This window comes from Numida meleagris, chromosome 8, assembly GCF_002078875.1.
Source record: "Numida meleagris isolate 19003 breed g44 Domestic line chromosome 8, NumMel1.0, whole genome shotgun sequence".
Lineage (NCBI taxonomy): Eukaryota > Metazoa > Chordata > Aves > Galliformes > Numididae > Numida > Numida meleagris.
In genome coordinates this window covers 15,869,262-15,894,002 of record NC_034416.1, presented here as the reverse complement: position 1 = coordinate 15,894,002, position 24,741 = coordinate 15,869,262, and the positions used below count along the sequence as shown (strand labels likewise).

At 49.7% G+C, this 24,741-nt stretch overlaps 1 protein-coding gene across 12 annotated transcripts in view; it reads left to right on the top strand.

Annotated features, from left to right (window-relative positions):
- Window positions 1–20,937, top strand: part of GRIA3 (glutamate ionotropic receptor AMPA type subunit 3) — a 433,486-nt gene extending 412,549 nt beyond the window's left edge. For 7 of the 12 annotated variants that reach the window (XM_021405730.1, XM_021405731.1, XM_021405729.1 and 4 more), the window contains 4 exons: window positions 3,719–3,966; window positions 16,868–16,982; window positions 18,978–19,225; window positions 19,631–20,937. In XM_021405730.1, the coding sequence (XP_021261405.1) occupies window positions 3,719–3,966; window positions 16,868–16,982; window positions 18,978–19,223 (609 nt within the window). In that variant the 3' untranslated portion in view covers window positions 19,224–19,225; window positions 19,631–20,937. The other 5 variants (XR_002441456.1, XM_021405727.1, XM_021405728.1 and 2 more) reach the window with 5 other exon arrangements.

Genomic DNA, 24,741 nt, shown 5'->3' with positions numbered 1-24,741 from the left:
GTCAGAAGAAACAGAGGCCCGTCTTGGCCATTTTAATGAAATATTCCACTGGGGCACAGGGGGTGAGCATTCTGAAAAAGATCTGCGTGTAGCAGAGGAGGTGACAGAGAGGGCAAAACCTTCAGGAATGGGCAGAGATCATCCCCGTAACATACTTTAGCTATAGAGGAAAAGCAGTGTTTCTTTCAAACATAACAGCTTTGTGACACTCGGTGGCGGAGGAGCTGACACAGCGTCACTTCTAGTGGAAGTGTGAGACAGGCGTCTGCTCTGGGGGGAAGGTGATGCGGTCAATGGGAGAAGCTTCTGTCACAGAGATTTTTTTTTTTAGAGGTAAATTTAACCAATGTCAAATAACCATCTGAGAGGTGTTGGGTTTTGCAGTGTTAGGCGGTTTGAATGTGGGAATGAGCAACCAAGGCACCTGGTCCGGTGCTGTGGAGCTGGGTGGCTGGAAGCAGTGAGCAGGTGGATCTGCTGCCTGCACGTGCTGGTGGTCTGGGCCAGTTTGGCTTTTCATTGAGGTGCTGGAGCTGAACACATGCGTGAATGGGGAGAACTGGAAGGCGAAGAGATGTTAAAAATGGGGACTGGCTGTGCAGGACACTGTGCCTTGCAGAGGGACGCAGAGTTGTTGACAAAGCTGGGCCCGCTCTATTTATATCTGCAGTAAGGCTCTAATCATGAAAGGACGCTTTAATGTGTCCCAAGGCCCAGATGAAACACTGCAAATGTTGCTTTTAAGGAAAAAATGGTAATAATATCCCCTTGAAATCCCAAGGAAATGTGTGTGACGGACTTCTTGAGAGCAGTATCAAAGAAATGAAAGAGGAGTTAGAGTGTGCAGGGAGTTATTGCAGTTAGGGGCTTTGAATTGGCTTACATCTTTGCTTTTAAGCTTATTTTTTTTTCTAAATATCTCTTTAAAAGTAACATTTAATGAGAAGGAAGATGTTTTGCTGCCACTGAACCCTACCAGCAGTGCAGTTCTGTCCAACCTTACCTCGCTTGGGAGCAAAAATCCTTTGCGTGCCAGGCACCTCTAGTGGGTGAGACTTACAAGGGCTTCTGATTTGGTTGGTTTGTTTGGTTTTTTTTTTGAAGCAATTGGAAAATTAGACAACCACTTACTCAAAATGCCATCTTTAATTTCATCGCATCGCGTATTTGACCACCTTTAGCCAACTGGTCATTTTAGTGAGTGGAGAAGGTGCAAAATAGGGTCCCCTGGGTAGGTGACACCCTGGAGGTTTCTCAAATGCCAGCCCAGGCCTCAGGCTGCACAAAGCAGCCCTGGCTCCATGGGGTGCAGCGGTGCCACTGCCCCATCCCCACTCGTGGGGCCTTGGCCACAGCCCCCACGCAGTCTTGGCTCCTCCCAACCCTGTGCATCTGATGCATTTTTTTTTTTAAACCATTCCCACTCAGTGTTGGCATTTCTGGTTTGTTTTTATCCGCTTACACTAGATTAGACCAGACTGCTACACTCATTTAGTTAATTTGCTAATAACAAGATATTGTGAAAATCCCACTTGGCAGAAGAAGATGTGGGCAATGATGATCATATAGAAACATAATTATTTTTATTAACCAGATCATTCAGAAGAGTGAGGGAGCAAATTATAAAGCTTAGTTTATCTGTTAAATTTTAAAAGCAATCTGTAACCTCAGATTTTTTTAATCGTGGAATTTTGTTTTCTGAATGATGGATGATTGTGTTCCCCCTTTGCCCTTGGAGCTTTGTTCGGACCATTTGCAGCTCTGACTGCGCTGCTGGCACTCATCAGATAACTGTTATTATTAACAATGCACAGATGTATTGGCAATTGCTTTTAGTAGTCAGGCCAGCTGGAAAGAGTATGAAAGAACTTATTAAAGACATATTCCGGTGTGGGTTAGAAGATGAAAAGGAAAAGAAATTATGGTTTATCTGTGTAATTAAAGGCACGCTCTGCAGAGGAAAACAAGCAGAAGCATACTTAGCATATGCACTGTTTTTGAAGGCAAACCACTTTATCTGGATGAGATGTAGAGAGAGAAGCAGGAAAGCCACATTTTTACCTTCCTTTTGTCCTTTAGATGCTCGTTGCAAACATAAATGGGCAGGTGCGTTGTATTATTTATGTTAAAAGAAGATTAAGGTTGTAAGGACAAGCACCTTGAAAGTAGGACACAGCAGAATTAACATTGCTTATGCAGTCCCTGTGTTGGCCAGGCAATCTGTTTCTATTACATTTCTGCGTGAGCAAATTGCATGAGCGGAGCGGGCAGGCCTGGCCGCGGTTCGCCCGGTGCTGGGGGCTGCCACCAGCTCTGCTCCTCGCACAGCTGCCCGCGGGGCACCAGGGAGGTGGCAGCCACCACGTGTGGGCACCTCCCAGAGCCCCACGGGGACGTCCTTCCTCTGCTGCACGAGTGCCCGGCATCCCTCGTGCTCCCCTGCAGCCAACCTTGGTCTCCCGGAGGCGCTCACCTCAAAGCCCTCCAGCTTGCTCCTAGCACCCCACCCTGCCTGCTAGCTCGTAATGAAGCCGCATTGTATCGCCGTCGCTCTGATTTCCCGTTGTTGATGGTTCTGCTTTTAATTGGCTTGCATTTTTCAGCTCATCAGGAAGGATAATTAAAATAAAATCTTGCTCTCCGTGCTCCTCGCCCTCCATCACAGCAACGCTAGCTGGTGTTTTAGTCTGAAGAATGGTGACGGCAGGATTTACTCCCCGTGAAATGTTTGCGGGCTGGTTGTTAAGCACTGCGTTATTCAAAACACATTAAATTGGTCTGAATGGGGAGGAAACGTGTCTCAATCATCAAACTGATGGACGTTAGCGGTCTTCTGCCACAAGTTTGTTAAATTTGAGCTAGATTTAGCTGCTGCGTGCTTCAGTCCTGTCCTGCAAGGAAGGCTGTGGACAGGAAACTGGCAAGGAGTAGGAGGCATAAATTCAAGATAACCACAGCCTGGGCTGAAAGCCTTATATAAATCCTTGGGATTTCCAGACTTCAGAGCAATACAGTAAGCGTTACCGCCTTCTATTGACCAAGCAGGAAAGTTTAACCGGCAGTGCCAGATAGCAATGCTTAAGAGTCTTGAGGTGGCTTTAACATCTGAGGGTGGTTTAAATCCCTCTGGAGGGGATGAGGAGGAGGGAAGCAATACATTTCTCAGCATTTCCAGCTTCGCAAACCCTGTGTGCTGAGCTGGAGGCTGTCAGCATTGGCTCAGTCTCAAAACCAGGGAAAATGAAAAAATGTAGGTTCAATGTAGGTAAAATGTACGTGGCACACAAGCAGTTAACTAGGAGTTTCCTTGGCTCACTCCTAACATTTGCATTTGTGATCTTTTGGGGGAATGTGAAACCAAATTTGGAAAGTTTGATTATTGCTTAAGAAAGGGTTTTGTGATGGCTGTCATATGAGCATCACCGTAAGGTCTGCTTCATCTCCTGTATCATGAACCTTCCACTGCCGCAGTGAAAAGCAGGCTCGTGCTTTGCTGGGAACTTTCAGTAAGCAAATGTTGGTGTTTCCTAACTCTGGCTGAGGCCCAAAGCCAGTGCTGAGGATCCAGGTGCCAAGGAGAGCCTTGTTTTGCTGACACTGGCCACTCTGGGTCGAGCAGCCTCCCTCTGGCTGGCAGGATGCCGACAGACCCCTGCAGAACGGCAGCTGGGGCAGCGTTTTCCTTCTGCTGACCTGACCGCCCTTTCTTCTCTCCCAGAGATCGAAAATTGCCGTCTACGAGAAAATGTGGTCGTACATGAAGTCGGCCGAGCCCTCCGTGTTCACCAAAACCACGGCGGATGGGGTGGCGAGGGTGCGCAAGTCCAAGGGGAAGTTCGCCTTCCTGCTGGAGTCCACCATGAACGAGTACATCGAGCAGCGCAAGCCCTGTGACACCATGAAAGTCGGCGGGAACCTGGATTCCAAGGGCTACGGGGTAGCCACCCCCAAAGGCTCAGCATTAAGGTGGGTGGAATAATATAACAATATCCATGTTGTTATAGTATTCCACCTACCCTGATGTATTGTGTTGTCATTTTCTTTCTTGTGGCTTTTGAGGTAACTTTTAAAGTTTAAAAATCTTCAATATTCCATGGAGTTAAATAAGACGGTAAATTACGGTTTCGTTTATTTAATGCATCCATTTTTTTTTTTAGCGCTCTCTTCGTGTTGTCCTTTCTGATTGTTTGTTGCTGTTTTAATTTTACAGTTCGATGGCTTTTTCAATTTAAATGGTAAAAGCCGAGTTAACCTGCCATACGTGACGAATGTTAACTGCATGATGTGGTGTTCTTGTTACTTTTTTTCTCAAAGACGATTTCCCCATCCCGCACACTTCAGTTTTGAGCAAATGTTATCCTCCATGCCACCTTCCAATATTTAACCCTGTATTTGCTGTACAAACATTTTTATAGCTCCACGTTCTGTGAAATTTTAGCCAATTTGTCCTCTTGTGCTCCTTTTTTTATACGTTACGATTTCCTAAGCATTTGTGCATTTTTCTTACAAGTTATGTTTTATCGTTTCAAGAAATGCTGTTAACCTGGCAGTATTAAAACTGAATGAGCAAGGCCTCTTGGACAAATTGAAAAACAAATGGTGGTACGACAAAGGAGAGTGCGGCAGCGGGGGAGGTGACTCCAAGGTCAGCCTCAATGTCACCACAATCGGGTACCTTAGTGGAGAGTAATCGGCAAGGCTGTTATTGTGCTCGCCAAGGAAAAAAAAATGCAGATCAAAACCATCCGAATCATTGCGGTGGGGAGAAAAAAAAAAAAAAACGCCATTCGCTTGCCCAGTAGCTCTTGTGAAGAAACGATGTTTAATGGTGGCAGTAGTTTGTGGTCAAGCTTGCAAACCTCACTGAACTAACAGATAGAAAGCCCTGTGCTGGTGGGACCGGCCTACAGCCAGCTGCTGTGTCCCACCCTGAGCACAGGGCTTCGCTCCTCTGTGATTTAGCTGTGGCTTAGACTTACCTCTGAGAGGCTTTGTCCATTGAGGAAGACTCCCTTCCCCCATGCTCTGCAGGGCTTAGTCCCCAGTCTGGGGCTCTGGTGGCCAGACTGGAGCCACAGGCTGCCGTGCTGGGCAGCCTGGTCCTAGGACTGTGCTAGGCGGCCTGGTCTCAGAGCTGAGCTGCTTCCCATGTTGCAGGGGGGCTGCTGGCCCAGTGTGGGACACAGGGTTAGCAGTGACCACAGCAATGGCAGTAGCTAGAGCAGGCTGGGTATTATCGGTCATCTTAGTACAGGAATTACCAAGGAATTTAATTTCACTTATGTTGCTCTACTGAAAAGTTAAGCTATGATGGTAATCATCCATTAGTGGTAAAATAATAGCAATAGCAGCAATGTATAAGGAGCTAGAGCTTGCAGTGGGTGAAGCTGAAACAGAGATGTTGCTTGCAGCAGGGAAAGGCATTGAAATGATGCACTGAATTGGAAGTTAATCTTAAGGAAAGGTTTGGGTAGTTTTGCCCGGAGTCACCTGTGTACGACAGTGACCAGCCTTGTGCACACAGGAGCACTGCGCTTGTGTTTGCGGTGTTTTTAAAGTGTGGATTAAAATCCTAGCTCCAGAGGCATCAGTGCAACACTTCCATTGGCTTACATGGGCCAAGGCCTCCCCCTGTGCCAGGCAGCCTGTGCCCGAGGCACGCTCTGTGTGCTGCTCAAAGGAGATCCTGCATTGAAGGAGCTAACTTTGTAGCGTTGCCAGCTGGACCCTGTAGTGCTAACAACACCACAGTCCTTAACCTGGTAAAGAGAAGCAATAGTGAGAGTGGGTTGGACATTGTTAGTCACCTTGGGTGCAGGAATTACCAGGATATTTATTTTCAAATACAGTTTTATATTAAAAAAATTGAGATTAATTTTCATAGTGACACCCTCTTATAACCAGTAAAATTGGTTCCTTAAGGAACAATAACTTCTGTTCTCCCTTACAAAAATGCTTCAGCTTTGGTCAGAGATCAATAATAACAGTATTTCCAGTAAATCACAGTTTCCCGCAATCACTGCAAATTACTGCTGCATTCCATTAATAAGAGTTGCATGCAGCTGGCTACCTAGGGAGTTACTCAGCTCCTCATCTCTGGTGTAGCAAAAGCCACTACATAGTAGTAAAAGGAAGGAAAAGGTCCCACGTTCCTGCTTGTTCAGTGCCTGCGTTTGCAGTGCTCAGCAGCAGTCTGCAGAGCTCTCACATGCTTTTTAGCTCTGTGGCTCATCCTTCACGCAACAGTTTTATATAAATGGTAGACTTGCTGGTATATTAAATGTTTAATATTCTCCTGGGATCCAGCACTGTGTTGTCTAATAGTGCCTCCATGGAAGCAAGCCTTTTGTATGAAGCAGCATCAGTGAACTTCATTGCTTTGAGTTCATTGAGTTAAAACCAGGCAACTAATGCTTGCAGCCCTGAGGAAGCTGAAGAGAATTTCAGAAATGGTCATAATTAGTGCAGGGTCATCCTTCTGTTCTTGCTTGTGCTGAAAAACCTTTTAAAAGAGTAATGCCATCTATTAGCAACCTCTTGCCTTGCTCAGTAGATGCTGAGAGGTGGTACACCAGGACAGAGGAGCAAACATGATGGGCAGGCAGGGAAGGGTGAGCTGTTGTTTCTGGAGATGTGGTAAATCAAAGGGCTTTTTTATGACAAAATGGCTTTTCCTTCGAGGCAGCATTCTGCAGGCATTTAATCCTGCAGGCCTAGGCTGCACAGCACTTGCACTGGTGGACAGACAGACAGGTGCCTTCCCGGCAGAGCATGCTAGCATCCTCAGCCACACCAGCTCCAGGCCCCCTCTGTCCTCCCACCAGAGCCTGGCTTCCCCTCATGCTCTCATCCCATCTACCCAGCTAATTGTTTGTACCAGCGTGGCTTTATTAATAGAGGATCCCACAGGAGTCACTTCAGAGCTGTTCTTTTTTCCCTTTTCCCTTGGAGGTGGAGATACTGAAGGGGACTGAATGAAGGAGAAAATACCTGGGAGGACTGAATGACAGAGATGGTACCCGGGGGCACTGAATGGTGGAGGCGATGCCTGGGGGTGATTGAATGGAAGCACCTGGGGGATGGAGTCTCTGCTCAGGGTGGGCAGTGGGTGGCCTCTGGAGGTGACTACACGGGGCCCATTGCTTGCTCGGGGCAGCTCTCTCTACCGGCGAAGCTAACAGAGCCCCTCTCTCAGCTTAGCCAGTAGAGACCCGGGCTTGGGGAGCAGCTGCCTGAGCAGGCCATCGGCCCTGCCTGCCTCCAGTATGGGCTTAAGCTCTAGCTTGTGCAGACAGCCAGAGTAAGTGTGTGCCTGTTGGCCTGTGCCAGTGCCTGTCGCCATCCCGTGGATTTCCCTCCCATGCGCATCCTCCCTGCGGTGTAGCATGCAAGTTACTGTGCTGTGGAATTCTGAGCTGCAGTTGTGAGTTTACCTCCTGTTACCACATGTTCCTGGCCACTGGAAGATTACCCAGTGACTCCAAGTGTCAACAGGATTGTGAGCCCTGTGGTGGGAATCAGAGAAGGCATTAAATGGCCTTTCTGGAAGTGTCTAAACCTACTCCATGACACCCGCATGGTGGGCACCGCACTGCCCCGCCGCGTCCTGGCTGCTGGGGCTGCCCTGGGAGAGGCTTCCGCAGTCAGTGCTGGGCTCCCTCCGTGCACGGTGGGTGCGTGTTGCACGTTAACATGCGTGGATTGCCTTACCTGGTGCTGGTATCGTGCACCTGCATCAACATCTGTTCACTTCGCTCTCTTAAATGAGTGCGAATTTAGGTTCATCCATTGGATTCGTGGCCAAATTATACCGTATTGTCAACCTCTTCTGTGTGTCTGCTGCACTTGCGAGAGGATGCAGAATAGCACTTATAAAACAACCGTATTCCAGGAAATATGCTACAGCATATTAACAGTTCGGAAACTAATTATTTTGTTTATTATACAATCCTGTCATCTCAGAGCTGAGTGATGGCTGAATAGGAATTGAACAAGAAATAGGCAAAACAGGATGTAGACAGCTGCAGCAGGATGAGTGACTTAAGGGAAACTAATTATTCAGTTGCACAGGAACAATTTTCTGCTAAGATTAATTTCTATAGTTCTGCAGTTGATACATTTCTTGTATTCTCATACCTTCACGGTAACACTGAATGGCAACCAGCACGGAAAGAAATTGTCTGAACGTAGCATTTTACCGGTTTCACATGCCAGGAGTCCTTCCTAATTATTTGACTTAATTTCGTTAATATATTCCTTTTTTAGGCTGATATCTCTTTTGGAGTGCATCTGTGAAATGGTACTTGACGCAACGCTGCTTCATTTTTTGGTCGTTTCCTTTTAATCAGGAGATTACTTTTGCAGAGAGCTAGTTGAGTTCTGCCCTCGCAGCCTCTCGTCATAAAGCACCGCGTTCCCCAGCCCTTCCAAGATGAGAGCGGGGCCATTAGCGGGTGGGATTCGTTCCCCCCGTTTCTCGCTGCTCTTTTGCTTTGACACATTTGCAGCACAGCAGTTAGCATTTGCGGCATCATTTTTTAAGTGGCATATTTTTAGAAGAAATCTGCTGGGCATCGTTTTAGATGATACCTGACATCTAAAGAGCACCGCTGCCAAACGTGCGGTGCTTTATAGCGAGCATTAGGGTTAATGGTGATCTTAAAAAGATGCAGCACAATTTATTTGAGCAATTTGTTGGAAATTACGTTCAGCGGCGTGAATTTACTTGCCACCCATTCTGTAGGCCTGGGTTATGATCTGGAAAAAGATGGAATGGCTGGTGAGAGCCGGCGGTGGTGGCATGGAGATCGTTCCCGCTCGGAGCTGGGAAAGTAATGTGAAATTATTGCGTTGTGCAAATGAGTGACAAAGTAAAGTAGTACTTTAATAAGCAAAATAATGCTTTCGGATGAAGGCATCAAAATATGTGCTTAATTGACAGCTATTATTTTATAGCATATTAGGAAGTAAAACTGTATGTTTCATATCAATAATGAAGTCTTCATGCTATAAGAGTTCATTGGAGCATCTCATTTAGAGCACTGCCAGGAAGGGCAAGGAGCCTGCCTTGTTTGCAGAAACGTCTGCGCTGCTGCGGAGCTCATGGAGGGTGTTTCACCGCTAGGAGAGTTGGGATGAGGACCGAGGGCAAGCAGGTTGCCCAGGCTGGAAGGAGCTGGTGGGCTCAGGGCTGGCATCTGAAGATCAGGAGCCTTTTGTTTTGCTTGTGTAACCTTTAGCAGAACTGCCGTGGGGACTTGCTTTGCTCCCTTAACAAGGAAACAAACGTGCTTGAGCAGCGCTGACTGCGATGGAGCAACCACACATTCTGCTTCATGGCTGCAAGAAGCCTTAGCAAAAAGCTTGTGAGTCATGCATTTGTTTCTATTATACCTGTGGTGCTTAAGAGTTATTTTCCGTGAATTGCTTGCGTGAGTCATTTATCCCACATTGCAAGCGTCAGTGTGGGGAGAACTGAGGCAGGGCTCCTTGGGCCTGGAGAAGGGAAAGGGGAAAGTAGCAGCTCTGAACGCCTGCATTCAGCTCCACGCTCAGTTCTTTCCTCTCCAGTGGTAATGATTGTCACATAATATACAAAGGGAAAAATAAATGCCTCTCCTCTTCTTCTTCAAAGCGATTCTAACCTTCCAGCACTGAGCTCGCACAGAGGCAGGCACTCTGCGCTCGCCAGCACTGTAACGTGCGTTGCACACCTCTGGTTCATGCCAGCAACACGGCTGTCCCGCAGTGCCTGTGTGCCTTCGGACCGAGCTGCAGGAGCCGCAGAAGAAGCCATCCCAGCAGGAAAGTAGCTCATAGAAGATGGGGGAAAAAGTGGCTATGTCTAGAGGCAAGAGGAGGAGAAAGAAGGTGAGGGGGTAGCCCGCACGCAAGGTAAGTCGAGTCTCTTGCTCGTATCCCCCCAGCCTAGGAAGGATACAGGTAACGCCAGGAAGGGCCCACGTTGCTGTGCCAGGGGTTGGCTGTAGCGTGGCATGGAGGCCCTGCTGCCTGCGCTCTCCCCACGGCTGTGTCTCAAGTCACAGGCCCTGCTACAAATGAACTGCAATGACTTGTTACGGCTTGCGTTTCCTAATCCAATATGCACGTATTATTGCATTAGCACTTGGCACTTCTATTAAATTGTGATCCTGTTAGTACAGAGTTTAATTTATTTGAGCTACGTTTATGAAACATATAAATATACTTTCCTAGAGACAGTTGCTGCTGCCAAACACTGACAGCGTACTCTCTGCAGAGCAGAGGAAGCTGCAGGCTCAGGTGGTGACACGTCTGGCTCTGTGCAGGTGTGTTCGGCACTCATGTAGGTGGTGTGATGGCACTGTACAGCCACACTTGTCTTCCACATTGCAGCAAATACAGCAGCAGCCAAAACCTGGTTTTAAAATGAACGCCTAATGCCTGCATGGAAATCCCCACAGGTTCCACGAGGATGCCGTGGGTGCTCCATCATGCCTATAAAAAAAAAGTAAGCAAGATCTCTTGAATTGACCAAAAGAACACTTTTTGTGGGGGAAAAAAACAGGAATAAAGACCAGAGCGAACTTCTGTTATCACAGCTACTAAATACTCAGTGGGAACTGTTGGAAAACCGTCCCCTGGGAGATCACTGGCGTAGCTTTCCCGTGGCCACTGTGCAGCCTGCACTCGGCGCCCGCCGCAGAGCTCTCCTTGCAGACAGCTGCTGTCTGAGCAGAGGGAAGAGCCACGGGGCCGCAGATGCCCTCTGCGTGGAAGCAGTCCTCGAAATGGCAGAACGAGGCACTGCCTGCGTGCGCCTTCTGGCTCTGATGAAACTACTTTGCGTCCTAATTCATCCCATGACACCTTTCAATACGGAGGGGCAGAAAACAGGCAAACCGTGCAGTGCCCTCCCTGACATCTCAAGTCAGCGTCAGCCACCGGGGACACCGTTCTCCAGCCCCATCAGCAAGGGAACCTCATCTGGTTGTGCCACTGAGAGCAAGAGTGAGAAAAAGCCCTTCTGCTGGAGGATTCAACGCTGTGAGTGATGCCTCGGAGCGGGACGCCAGCTGTCAGCACGCGGCGTATTTCTTTGGTGGCTGGGGATGGATGGGGCTTGAGGCGCCTACTTTTAATCTTCTGGTTTTGAAGGCTCTTTGTCTTTACAAAGAAGACAGCTTTCTCTGCTGTCCCGTCCTCTGCCCAGCCATAAAGCATTTCAGTCTCTGAGATGTTCTGAACTGCGTAAAGGAGCGCTGCAGGTCTGAAGTGGTGGCAGAGTGCAAGCCAGTGCTTGTTTCTTTAAAAAAAGAAAAAACACAACAAAGAAATGCCTGGTGCTGTTTTAATGCATACTCAGTGCTTAATGTGAAACACAGAAGATCACTTCTTGAGGCAAAACATAAATAGGAATAGTGAGTGACTGTGTTTTCAGGGCTTTGCCCATGCCTGCTTTGAGTGCCCCGCAACTGAGGGCAGGGAGTTTTAATATCGAGTCCATTTCCAGCCTAAATCTTCCCCATTCCTTCATGTGGATGCAGAGAAAAACACGAAACTGTGGCACGGAGACGTTGCTACATTTGTACATCATAACAGGCTGTATCTTGAGAGAGAGCTGATCTAGGAAAGAGCAGAAAGCTTGGGCAATACGTTCACCCTCCGGTTTCCTCCCTAGTCAGAAATTATTTTGGTAATAAGATCTGACAAGAAGTCCTTTCAATAGTTACAGATCAGGCTAGGATTTATAGAGCTTGGGGGGATAAAGCGCCTTATTTGATTTAGGCGGGTCTTTAACCTCGAGCAGTGCCCCCTGGAGAGCAGTGCTGGCTTTGGTGTCTCTTCCTGCATTCTTTCAGTCTTTCTGTTTTTATGGCGTTAGGTTGGAGTGGTGTGCTGTCAGGTGGAGCAGGGTGCTGGGGTTGATGTCTCCCTGTGCCCCTCGCCCAGCTCGGTGGCTGCAACTCCAGCGGTGCCTCAGCCAGCGAGGACAGCTGCGGCCAGAAGAAATGAGCAGAATTCGTGCTGCAGGTGTTGGAGTGCTCTAAATATGTCAGATTCCTAAATTAAAGGGGTTAGGAAAGAAGGAACATGGATTAAAAACAAAACCAGTCGAATGAGCACTTTACAGCGTGCTCATGGAGACCGGGTGCAATGCTGGGCTTCCGCCTCCTTGCTGTCACTGAGATTTGCACGGGAGGCGAAGGCCCCTCAAGAAAGCTGCACTTGGTGTTGCTCAGCAAGGCATTAGCACAGAGTGAGGATGTCATTCTTCATTAACCTTGCAGTCTTCAGAGGGACAATTTGCCGGAAACCTCCTGTGGCTTTTTGTTGCTGGGATCCCATGGATTGGCTATAAACCTGGCCTCACCAGATATATTACACCAGATCTGCAGCTGGTCCGTGCCCATGCAGTGACACAGCCCTGGCCCAGGGGTGCCCTTGGCTGTGACGTTGCCTACCCTGATGCACCCCACATGGCAATGCAGACATCTTTTCTGTAAATGCCACATCCCTAATGTGTGTGCGTGCTTCCATAGGACTTCTCCACTCAGAGTTTGTTGGCATCTGGAAGGGAAAATAAAAGGGCCTTCTGTGGACTATTCAGGATTTCACGCTGTGGGAGATGTGGTGCTGAGTACATTGGGAGCTGCATCTTCAGGCACTCAGCCAGGCTTGTGTGCAGCAGACAGGCTCCAGCCAGCCACGTGTGCCATTCGTTTGGAGCCATCCACCTGGGGAGGAGGATCCCCATCGCCACTGGCCCCAGATTTCTTATCCTCAGCACTGAGCTCATGCTCAGCCTTGGGGGCAGATGCAAACATCTCTCTGGGTGGCCCTAGGGACACAGCAGCCCCTAAGCTGCCCACCGGGGCACTGTGCGAGGGGGCTGGGCCTGGAGGCCCTGCTGCAGCTCAGCCCCTGCTGCCATGGGCTCCAGCCAGGCCACAGGTGGGAAAGGACCAGAGGAGCTCTCAGTGGTGATGTTGTTCTGCTCTCTCTTCAGCTTGTGGGTCAGTTCTTCACTCTCTGCTCCAGAAATGCTACTTTTGGACTCTCGAGATACTGCAAGCAACAGTGCAAGCAACACTGTGTACCATGAACACAGATAATCTGTGAAGCACCAGAAGCTGGCTGGTACTGGGTGAAGGAACAACTGCAGATTGGAGTCTGGAAAACGCAGGTGGTGAGAGCCCAGTGCTGCGGATGCTCGGTGCAGCCCTGATGGAGCGCTGCTGGGAGCCTTTCTGTGCTGGCTTCTTTGCAGTGCCCTTTTCTGAGCAATTGCATCTAAAAATCCTAGATTAGTTATGAGCAATGTTTCATCTGGTTTGAAGGGAGCAGTGTGCTGTCTGCAGTGTTCATTTGCTGTCCTTGGCAATGATCAGTTTTGGGTATAACATTTATATTACACCCATTAGAGCATAGAATGGGATATGAATTATCCGAAGCTGTTCCAATCACCGCTTAAATCTTTACTGATTGCAAGTAATAAACATAAGTGCGGTGTTGCAGAGAGTTTGTGCCACACAAGCACTGGTTACCTGCAGCTGGCGAACATCTGGGGTTAACGGGTGAGGTGTTTCAGTCACGCCTGAGTTTTGCTCCTGAAGCACGTGGGCAATGCTCACCACGGTTCCATCGTGCTGTGGCACTTGAGGGCCTAGCCAGGCACCGGGCCATCAGTGTGTCCCACCGCTTCTTCCTGCAAAATGACGCTTTCCTGGCAAGGCTGGCAACGGAGATGCTCTTCTCGTAAACTAACAGCACCTTTTCCAAGGACCAGTTCAGCCTCAGCCGTTGTTCGGCAGCGCGCTGGCACATCGCTGCAGCGGGCAGGAATGGGAAGCTGGGCAGTGCAAGTGCCAGCCTGGCGGTGCTGGCAGCCGTCCATGGGGATTCACTGCCACGTGCTCCTGCAGCATGCAGAGCGACGGCACTGGATGACACCTGGTGCTGAGCATATGTAGGTGAAGGTAAAGCCACCAAAATGAACGTAAGAGCTCATTAATCAAATTAAAAACCTGTTGCGATTTATATAATTTGTGAAGCGCGTGCATTTTGCCCGCTAACATTTGGGACTGATGAAGAACTGTTCCTTTGATGATTCATTTACTTTTCTTCAACTTCAAATTCATTCTGGCCAGAAAGAAAAAATCACCATGCCACAGCCCTTCTTAACAGAACAAAAACGACTGCAACTAACCTGAAATGGTTCTGAGGCACTGCAGCAGGAGCTGGGCAAGTCCCTCACACAGGGAGACCATGTCAGGAAGAGAAGGAAGGAGAGAGAGGAGATGGGTTCTGTGTCAAAGTGTTCTCCATATTCATGGCACGAATGGAAAAATAATCAGATAACAAAGCAGAAACGCAATAGAAGCTCTGCAATTTGCACATAGCAGCTCTTCCTTCTGAGGGATTATCACACCTGTAAGCGTGGGGGACGTGCTCAGGCTGGAAGCCAGGCCGTGTCTGTGCCGAGAGGGGGCAAGGAGTTGCTGCAGTGATTCCGACATTCAGAGGGGCAAGTAGCCAGGATTTTAAAACTGAACCAGAAGCCCAAGGGACGCAGAGCAGGGGGTGGTTTCAATGAGTGTAAGTACAGCTCCCTTCAGAAATCACACCACCAGCACTGTCCTGTGCCCTGGGCAGACAGCAGCAGTAGGTGAAGCAGGATGTGGGGCTGGCATCCTGAGCCAGGAGGGGCTGAGAGGCGCAGAACAGAGCCTGGGGGCTGAGCCCCTCACGGCCGGGGAAGAGCGAGTGAGTGCCTCGGTGGCACCTGGCCTGTGGGGACAGACCAGCACCTCTTGTCTTCTGGCTGCAAGGGGCGGGTGCTCACACCAACACCCGCATGACCAGGAACAGGGAAACAGAACTGCTGGTACGTCAGTGAAAAGCATCTCTGTCCCGGGTGTGAAATAGTGTTTGCAGCAGACTCTTAGAAGAAGCGAAGGCTGCGAGAACGTTAGGCACCAATCTTCTTAATGGCAAGCCTCCCTTAAATAAATCAACCGTAGCTAATGGCTTACTTTGCCAGTGGGGCACTGGTGTTCAGCATTAGGCTGTTAGTACCATTCCCCTCGACTCAAGCCTTCCAGTCCTCAGCAACCAAACGCTCAGCAGCATTTGGGAAAGCCCAACAGCCCCAACCTCACGTGGTTACTCTGAGCTCAGCCAAATCTGCTTGTAAAAAACCCACACAATCAAACAAAAAGTCCTTCGGGTATGGAGGAAGAAAACCACAGCAAGTCTGTGCCCTGAGCACTGTCCAGTACCACGGGAACGCTGCCGGCATGATCCCCCCTTGCCACGGCTCAGTTTACTGGGAGAGCAGAGCACAGTAAGAGCAGGAGCCCTCAACCCCTGGAAATTTCACTTTGATAAAAGCAGCCAAACTAATCAGCAGCTGGTCTGGAAACCACGCGGGGAAGATGAAAAAGAATCCCATCATAAATTAAAGGCAGAGGAAAGGCAGCCGAAGCCACCAGGGAAGGGGCTAAGGACCTCACAGAGCATGCCGTGCAGCCCCAGAACAGTGACCTAATTAAAGCAGCAGCTGGAAAGCACAATATTATCCCAGGGAAAAGATGAAGAAATGTCTTTGAGAGAGAGACCCAGGAACAGCACGGGGATCCCCTGAGCCACCTGCGTTGTGCCCGAGGCTGTTGGTGGCTTGGATGCAGCCTGCCTTGTTCAGACGGTGCCAGGGCAAGCTATGGAAAGTCGCCTTCCTGCAGCAAGCACAGAAAATCCCTCCTGTGCCTTCAGTACCAGGAAAAACCTGAATCTGCCCCCAAATCCCAACCCTCTCCAGCACAGGGGAAGGGCTCTTGGTCCAGGTGGGTGCCCACCATCCCACACCCGCGGTGCTGGAGCCAGGGGAGCAGAATGCCCACCCGGGGCCATGACCAGCACAGACAAGTTCCCTCTGTTTAGTTAAGATAATTGTAGTTTACTTTTTTTTATATACTTCTTTAGCAGTTGCGTGCGCACAATTAACTGCAATCTTGGCTTTAAGAAAAATAATAAAGCGCCCTAATTAGCATGTTAAGCCTTCTCATTTCCCAATACTGTATAATGTTGTGAAAGCTAATTTATAATGTATTGGATGTTATGCAAATTCTCTGTGTTCCGTGAGGGGTTTATAAAGGCATGCAAATTAAAAATAGTGTTTGGAATGGGACTAGGGGGAGGGGGAAATTTGCACGGTAAAATATGCAGGGAGCGAGAAAGGTGCTTATAGCCTTCTCCCCATTGTTTGTGTATTCTCAGCCGCACGATGCTTTTCAGAGCAGGGGGATGCGTTGCATGAAACCTCTCCGAATGGGATCGTTTGCAAACGAAATCTCGAAGGAGAGAGCCGCCTTCCAAGCAGCGAGCCCCCCGCTCCCTGCCTGGGGGCTGGGGCCTGGGGCTTGCAGCGCCAGGTGACGCTGCCTGGGGATGCTGGGACCCAGCGGTCCCCGCGCGGTGTTGGCACATGAACTCAGCCTCCCCTCGGCCACAGAGGGGTTTGGTGCAGGTCTGCGTGCCCCGAGGCTTGCTGTCTGTTAGTGCCACCGAGGTGCTGCTGAACCGGGCCCACCACCGCCACAGAGCTACTGCCAGCGCTGGGACTGGGCAACGGGGCAATTGGGCTCGCTTTGTTCCTCCTACCCTCATTTAACAGTGAGTGCCGATTACTCAAAGCGATATGGGCAGGACCTGGTAATATAGCGTTGCTGTAGCATTAACTTAAGGGGATGATCCAGTTGCCTGCAGTGTAAATACTTTGTGGCCAGGAACCCTGCTTTATCGCTTTGTATAGTTTTAAAGTAGTTTAAAGCTTGAATAACATAAAATAACATAATATAATGTTATTTATGTTATTTCCCACGTGAAGAACTCCTGTAAACCTTGCAGTATTGAAACTCAGTGAACAAGGCATCTTAGACAAGCTGAAAAACAAATGGTGGTACGATAAGGGTGAATGTGGAGCCAAGGACTCCGGAAGTAAGGTCAGTCGCTGAAGGTCTTTTCGTACTGATTAGCAATCACGTTTTGACCCACTGTTTGTGTATACAGAGAATGACTTTCAAAAGTTGCTGTTTACATTCTGAAGGTTGAAAGAAAAGAATAGCAAAAAAAATTGTTAAAAGTCTCCGAAAATGAGCGCATTTTTTCTTACGTGCAGTAACAGACTTTAGTTGTAAGTACGTTTTGCTATTTAGTATTTTGCTGCAAAGACATGGAAGGAGAGTCCCCCAAAGCGCACGGAGCTGCCACCCTCATGTGAATTTGCAAGCTCCCTCTCAGTCAGTGTGTTTTATTCAGGCCAGCATCTTTTTCCTTATGTTATTTTCAGTTTGATTGAACGCCTGCATTTTGTTTCAAAATTATAACTGAGATCTGTAGGGGTCAGTCTGCAAACAGCCGCGTGCTTGCAAAGGGTGGACGAGTAGAGGCCAGGCCCCTGGTGAGGAAGCAGCGCCCTTCCCGCCCTATTGCCCGCCTCACTTGGACATGTGTTTAGCTGCATTTTGGAGCTGCTGCTGGCGCTGCTGTCTGCCATTCCCACTCCACCTGGACCCGTTTTGCTGCTGCACGGCTGCTGCCAGCCGCGTGCCCGGCCCCGTGGGGACACTGCGTGGGCAGGGCCGGCTGCATCAGCCAGGCTGGGTTTGCAGCAAACACTCATTTACGCCATTCAATTTAAGCCATATTAGGATGTCGTATTTTTTTTTAATGCCTATATAGCCGCTGAGGATAAAAACACCAATGTGCTGTGCTTGTTGGAGTGAAGGATGCTCTCAAAGACATCTCTGGTTGTCACCCCGCTGACATCAGCACTGCTCCCCTGGTGCCTTCCAAGGGGCAAAGCACTTGCTGTAACTGTTCCCCCCAAAATGCTCCCGATTTGGAGGCCCCTGCCCATGTCAGGCCCCATGCCAGGCGCTGCCCTGCTTTCAGCTGGGCTGGGGGCTGCGTGGGGCACAGCCCCAGAGCTGCTCTGGGAGACAGAAGGGATCTGAGCACAGTCCCGCAGCAATTGGCAAGAGGCAGAAATGGGCAATAGCTTCAGCTCTCAGTGCAGGCTGTTTGCTAAAATGTGAAACACAGACACGTACAAGGTACATCCTCCCAATTCTGAGTACACGGAAGGGTGGATGCCCCTGGAGGCAGCCACACACTGAGGTCTGTCTGGGCACACCTGGGCTCACTTTGCCTCTCAGCTCAGGCGTGAACCAGCAGCCCCTCCCGCGTGCAGCAGCAAAAGGGTTGTACTCTTCTTTAATCTGATCACAAAATCCTGTTTTTTAAAATGAAAGCCTTCCCCCCCCCCCCATGTGCCACATCCTGAGGGGATGCAAATCCCAGGCAGCATATTTTGTGCTGCAGTGATGCTTTTTGCTCCCTGCAGGTGCTGGCTTAGCTTAGGGCTCTCCTGCTGACCTTAACCTAGCTGACCATCTTCCTAGGACTGTTTTTTTTGTTTGTTTTTTTTTAAGACTGTTGGAAAAAAGGCAGAAAAGTTTAGCAGCATCTCACTGATTGTATCTACATTCACCAAAGCCAGGCGCCTAGTGGCTTGGGTTTTTCTTTTTACTTTCATAATGCAAGAACTTGCTACTTCACATAGCCCTGGCCTGTCTGATAGAGCTCCCCAAAGGTGCCCTGGCCTCCAGCTTCACCCCGGGGCAGTGAAGGCCTGGGGAAGCCAATGGCAAAAATCCCATTGACTTCCACATGGCTGAGGTTTTGCCTGGCGACCGGCGTGGGACAGAGCAGCTCCTGCTGCCCTCCCTGTCCCACGGGGCCAGCGGCACCGGTAGGGTCACACAGTGTGAGCGCAGCGGGTAAGGCTGCTGGGTCGTGGGGGGGCTGGGGGGATTTGGAGTTGATCAGAAAGTTTGTGCCGTGTGTGGTCGTTGTTAGGACTGAGTGCAAAGTAACCTGTTTTCTGTCTGCCTTTTTCTCACAGCAAAACTAACGGCGTGGTTCGTTTCTCTTAGGACAAGACCAGTGCTCTGAGCCTGAGCAATGTGGCCGGGGTTTTCTATATTCTTGTCGGAGGCCTCGGGCTCGCCATGATGGTGGCTTTAATCGAGTTTTGTTACAAGTCTCGGGCAGAGTCCAAGCGAATGAAACTCACCAAGAACACCCAAAACTTTAAACCTGCGCCCGCCACCAATACCCAGAATTACGCTACGTACAGAGAAGGCTACAACGTGTATGGCACAGAAAGCGTGAAAATCTAGGGGTATGAGTAAGGTCCAGTCAACTAGAAATCCTCCTCCTTAACTTCTGTGTGTTCTTTTAACTTCTGTGGGGATTTAAGTCAGCCCTTCCCTGCACAGGAGCGGGCTGCGCCGTGGGCTCCGGGCTGCAGTGAGGACACATCTCCCCAGCCATCTGTGGCTCACTCAGCCCACATCTTTTGCTAAGAAACAGCTGTGCAAGCACCCGGGGAGAAACGTCCCAGGGGTGAGAATGCCCCGGGCGCACAGCGCTGCGTGTGCTGTGTGCGGGGAAGCAGGACGGGGGCTTCCCCCTCTGGGCGCTGCCAGAGCTCCGTGCTGCCTCCTGTCCCGTGCAGGTTGGTTCGTTATGGTCTCATGAGGGCTCCTTCTCAGAGGAGAAAAATGAAGTCTTGTTTTTGTTACAGATCCTCGCTCTGACAGCGTGCAGGAGGAGAAGCAGCAGAGAATGTGGCTACTTCACGGATTCGGACCACCTGAGCCAGTCGCACTCTAGCCGAGGTGTCAGGCATGGCACGCATTGATGATGGTGCAATGAACTTTTAATAGGAAAAACTGATTTTTTTCCTTCAGTGCCTTATGGAAGACTCTGAGACTCACAACAATGCAAACCATCACCGAAATATTCTTGCTTTGCTTGAAAAAAGAAAAAAAAAAGAAAAAAAGGAAAAGAAAAGAGAAAAAGGAAAGAAAGGAAAAGAAAAAAAGGAAAAGAAGGAAGAAAAGAGAAGAAAAAAGGAAAAGAAGGAAGAAAAGAGAAGAAGGAAAAGTAAAAGAAAAAAGGGAAAAAAAGAAAAGAGGAAAAAGAGAAAAGAAGAAAAGGAAATAAAGTAGAGAAAAAGAACAGGAAAGGACTGGTAACAAGATCTTAGTATGTGAAAAAAAAAAAATCTTGTAAAAAAATCAGTGCAACAAAAGCCATTCTTTGATACCACTGCACAGAAACTGAACTCGAGTCCCGAGCGCAGGCGGCCGCGGTGCGGTGCTGGCAGCTGAGGGCACGCGGCTCCAGCAGCATCGCACCCAGCGCGGCCCCGGCACCCAGCGCCCGTGCTTCCGAGCCGCTCCCGGCTGCCCGGCTCATCGGAGCTGTTCTGTCCATCGGCGAAGAACACCTGAAGGAAAGAAAATGTGCGTTGAGTACAGCTAAGGTCACTGACTGTGAATCTGTAAATCCGAGAGAAAGCAATCTGTGGAACTGCATGTCCTGCTTCCAGACCAGTACATTCATTTCCTTGACAAGGTAGCTAAGTGCAGGCAGAAATATTGTATTCCTTTGTTTTTCTATCATCGGGCGTACCTACAGGTGCTTTATTAAAACAATATTGGGTGGCTTTCAAAAAAAGCAAAACAAAAAAGCGACGTGCTGTTTAGGTTCAGACCATAGATCTCTTTTCTTGCCGTGCGTTTGCATTTTAATTCAGTGTTTAATATCAAGCAAGGAAGCAGGAGCAGCGCAGGGTCGTTCTTCCCAGGCCTGCTTCTGCCTCGCGCCGGGCTGCTCCCCGCTGGCAGCGCTCCGCTCTCTGCTTCTCCACCAGTTCCAAACCGTGGTAGCGAACAAGCCCCCGAGCGCCGGGACACAGCGCGGCCCGGCCCAGCGCCCGCAGCCTGCGCCTGGGAACCGCGCAGCGACATCGTACAGCAACGACAGCCGCGACAAAAAAAGGTTAAAAATAATAAAAAATGAATACAAAACAACAGGTGAAACTTAGTGTCCGTCACACGGGAAGCGTTCGGTGAGATATCTGCGTACTAATTACCTCTAATACGACAAGGCGTTCTTTCTGTAGTTTACTATAGAATTTTGTTTCGTCGGTAACACACGGCGCAAAGAAGCTCATTTAAACCAGGCTGACCCGTAGGCGTTTAGTTTGCTGATGATAGAGTCGAACTTCTAATAGGATTTAAACAGCAACAAACACAAAGAAAACAACAGACTGTATGGGCAACGTCTCGCTAAAAATACGTTATTTCCAACCAAATGTAATATAAAGACCATTTTAACGGCTCATAGGAGATTAATTTATTGTTCCAGTTTTTAACGGGCGATCGAACAACACAGTTGTGCTTTCGGTTTGGGTTCTTTTTGTCATGAAACTCTGATTTTTTTCGCCTTCTGAGCGCGATCCGCCCCCGGGCAGGGCGTGCGGGAGCGGTGCGTTCCTCCGCTGGGCTCACAACAGACGCTTTTCGTCAAAGCTGTATAAAAATGTGTGGTCATCAAATCCATTTTTCCCGAGCGGAGGCTTCTCACCAGCGAAGGCAGTTTGGGAAACAGGTCGATATTTTTTAAACTTGCATGTAAAGCTAAAACAAAACGTGTTGATTGCTTACAAACCCCAGCTACCAGCTCCAAGCTATGGGACGTTCGGCGGTAGTCTCACGACGCTGTTCCGATTTATTCTTTTCCTTTGTTTTGCTTTGGGATCTCTTGGGTTCTTTCCTTTTTTTTCTTTCTTTTTTTTTAGTATTTTTTTCTGTTTTCTTCTTTTTTTTTTTTTTTTAATTTGTAATTTAAGTTCCTATTTTTGGTCATTGAAACTGCACTTCAGTGAGCAGAAAAATTGCCAAGCAAACTAATGGCTGTAAAAGCATAAACTGCATGTGTGGGCATCAATTACTGAGCCTCATTTTAATGAGGTGTTGTACAAAGAGTTTTAATACATTTTGTAAATAAAACTGTAAAGAAAAAAAAAAAAAAAAAAACCACGGAGAGTTCACTGATGTTTTCCCCAAGGAGAGGCACCACTGTGGCCACAAAGCTCTGCTCTGGCTTGGGATGCCCAACATTTGTTCTGTTTGGGGAAAGGCTTTGGGGCACATGGCTTAAATGAAGCACAGAGCTTCAGGGAAATAGGAATTTGGGGTTTGGCACCCTGAAAGCAAATGGTGCTGCCCAGAGCTGTGGGTTCCCATCCATGGAGGTGCCCAAGGCCGGGCTGGGTGGGCCCTGGGCCCTGAGCTGGGGGCAGCCAGCCCATGGCAGGGCTGGGGGCTGGGGGACCTGTAAGGTCCCTTCCAACACAAGCCATGCTGTGATTCTGTTGGCATGATGCAGGCAGGGTATGTGGGGGGCTGAGCTGGGGCAGTGCAAAACCCACAGGGATGGCATGGAGAGCCATCTACATATGAGACAAACACTGAGCCCACCAGCAGGAACTGCTCAGCACTGAGAGGGGGCAAAGCCTTGGGTTGGCATGGACATTGCCCATAGCCCATGCAGCCGTGTTCCCCAGCAGGCAGCACAGCTGGGGCTCAGCACTGTGGTGGCACAGCCCCATGGCACCCCACAGAGGGCTGGTGCAGAGCACCGCAACTTGTTTTTTTAAAAAAAATACTTATTTATGGTTATTAAAATAATAATAATAATTCATGGTTATTAAAATAAAATTACAAATTTTCCCTGGTGCTCATATTCATTGCCTCAGTCTGGAAAATTGATTCAATTTTGCAGGCAGCAAGACATAAACAAAGCTCTAGATAATGATAGCTCTATTCAATTAAACTAAGGGATTTAAGTACAGTGATAACATTTTCATGGATGTTATAAATTTCAAAGCACTGTTAATTCAGACCATGCCCATCTACAACTACTACTGGGGACAAAACCGCCTGCAGCTGCTGCCGTCCGCACCCGGCCCTGTCTGGGCAGCCGGTGCCAGGGCCCCACCACCCTCAGTGAGAAACTTCCTCCTCTTATCTAATCAAAATCTCCCCTTTTTTAGTTTAAAACTGTTTCCTCCTTGTCCTATTACTATCTGACCATGTGAAAAGTCAGTCCCCCTCCTGCTTATTAGCTTAAGTTCTGGAAGGCCGCAATGAGGTCTCCCTGGAGTCCTCTCTTCTGCAGGCTGAACGAGCCCAGCTCCCTCAGCCTGTCTTCTCAGCAGAGCTGCTTCAGGCCTTTGAGCATCTTTGTGGCCACCTCTGGACCCAGTCTAACAGCTCTGCATCCTTCTTGTGCTGGGGATCCCCGGCCTGGATGCAGTACTCTGGGTGGGGCCTCACGAAGGCAGAGCAGACGGGGACAATCCCCTCCCTTGCCCCACTGCCACCCCTCTGTCGATGCAGCCCAGGACAGTGTTGGCCTCCCGAGCTGTAAGCGCACACTGCTCTGCACCCCCAGGTCCTTCTCTGCAGGGCTGCTCTCCAGGAATTTTTCTCCCATTCTGTACACATATCTGGGATTGCCCCGACCCAAGAGAAATATCTTGCACTTGGCCTTGTTAAACCTTGGCATCCCTTCCTTCTGTCCTCTCAGCTGCACCACTCAGCTTGGTGAGTGCAAACTTGCTGAGGGTGCATTTGATCCCGCTGTCCATGTCACTGATAAAGATACTGAAGAGCACTGGTCCCAGTACAGACCCTGGGGGACACCACCTGTCACCAGCCTCCACCTGGACACGGAGCCATTGACCACAGCCCTCAGGCTGTGACCATCCAACCGCTTCCTCACCCACCGAAGCCCAGGAGGCCAAGGCCCCGCTCCGCAGCCATGTCTAAGAAGAGAACTGCAGGAGCGATGGGGCCGGGGCAATGTGCTGCTGCCAGCTGGGGTGGGGCTGTGCCGAGCCCGCAGGGCCTTGGGCTGAGCTGCAGAGCTGAATCGGGACTGCAGCGTAAAGCAGCTGAGCTTTGGCACTGGTCTGGCCCTGTGGGGCACAGCTGCTGTTGGGTTTGCTGCAGGTTCAGGTTGTGCCTTACTTTAGTTTCCAGCAGTGTGAAAGCAGCAGCAAGGAGCTGAACTCAGTGTGAACAGAGCAAAGGCCAAAGGGAAGCAGCCCTGGGCAAGGCCCGGGAGGCACGGGGCTGCGGGCAGCACAGGGCTGGATCTCCACGGCAAGGATGGGGTAAGGCCCGCAAAGCCTTTCAACGTGTAACATCTGCGTTAGATAACGTGGAGCATACAAATAAAGCAAGTGACCCATTAATGAGCGCGAGGCAGATGCGTGATTTGCTGTAAACAGGGAAAACAGCTGTGATATCACACACGGACCGGACCGGATAAGCTACAGGGGAGCTGCAGCCCGCGCTCACCGCCCGCTCCCGCCGCGGGTTCCAGGCCACAAGCGCAGGGGCGGGCAGGGCCGCTCCTCCCCACACGCGGGGCTGACAGGCGCCGCTGTTCTCCGGAGCAACACTGACATGCCGCGGCCAGCCGGGCCGGGCACGCTGCTCCCAGCAGCGAGGCAGGCGGCCCCGGGGGGGCTGAATTCCAGATACGGGCTGAGCAGCCTAATTACGGAAAACCTACAACGTTAACGTAAGAGCCGCGCTTTGAGCTGAGGCAAATAAATATAAATGGTATTTATTTAATATTCCCCTGCCCTTTAAACGGGGGAAGTTTGCCATCTTCAGCAAAACAGCTCGTTTGGAGCCGTGCGGTGCCAGCACCCAGCTGCTTGCAGGCAGCACAGGCCAAGGGCAGGTACTGGGCAAAGGGGAGAGGAGGGCGGGAGAAAGCACTACAGCTCTGACAGGACCTGCACGGAACCACCGCACTGAGCCCAGTGCC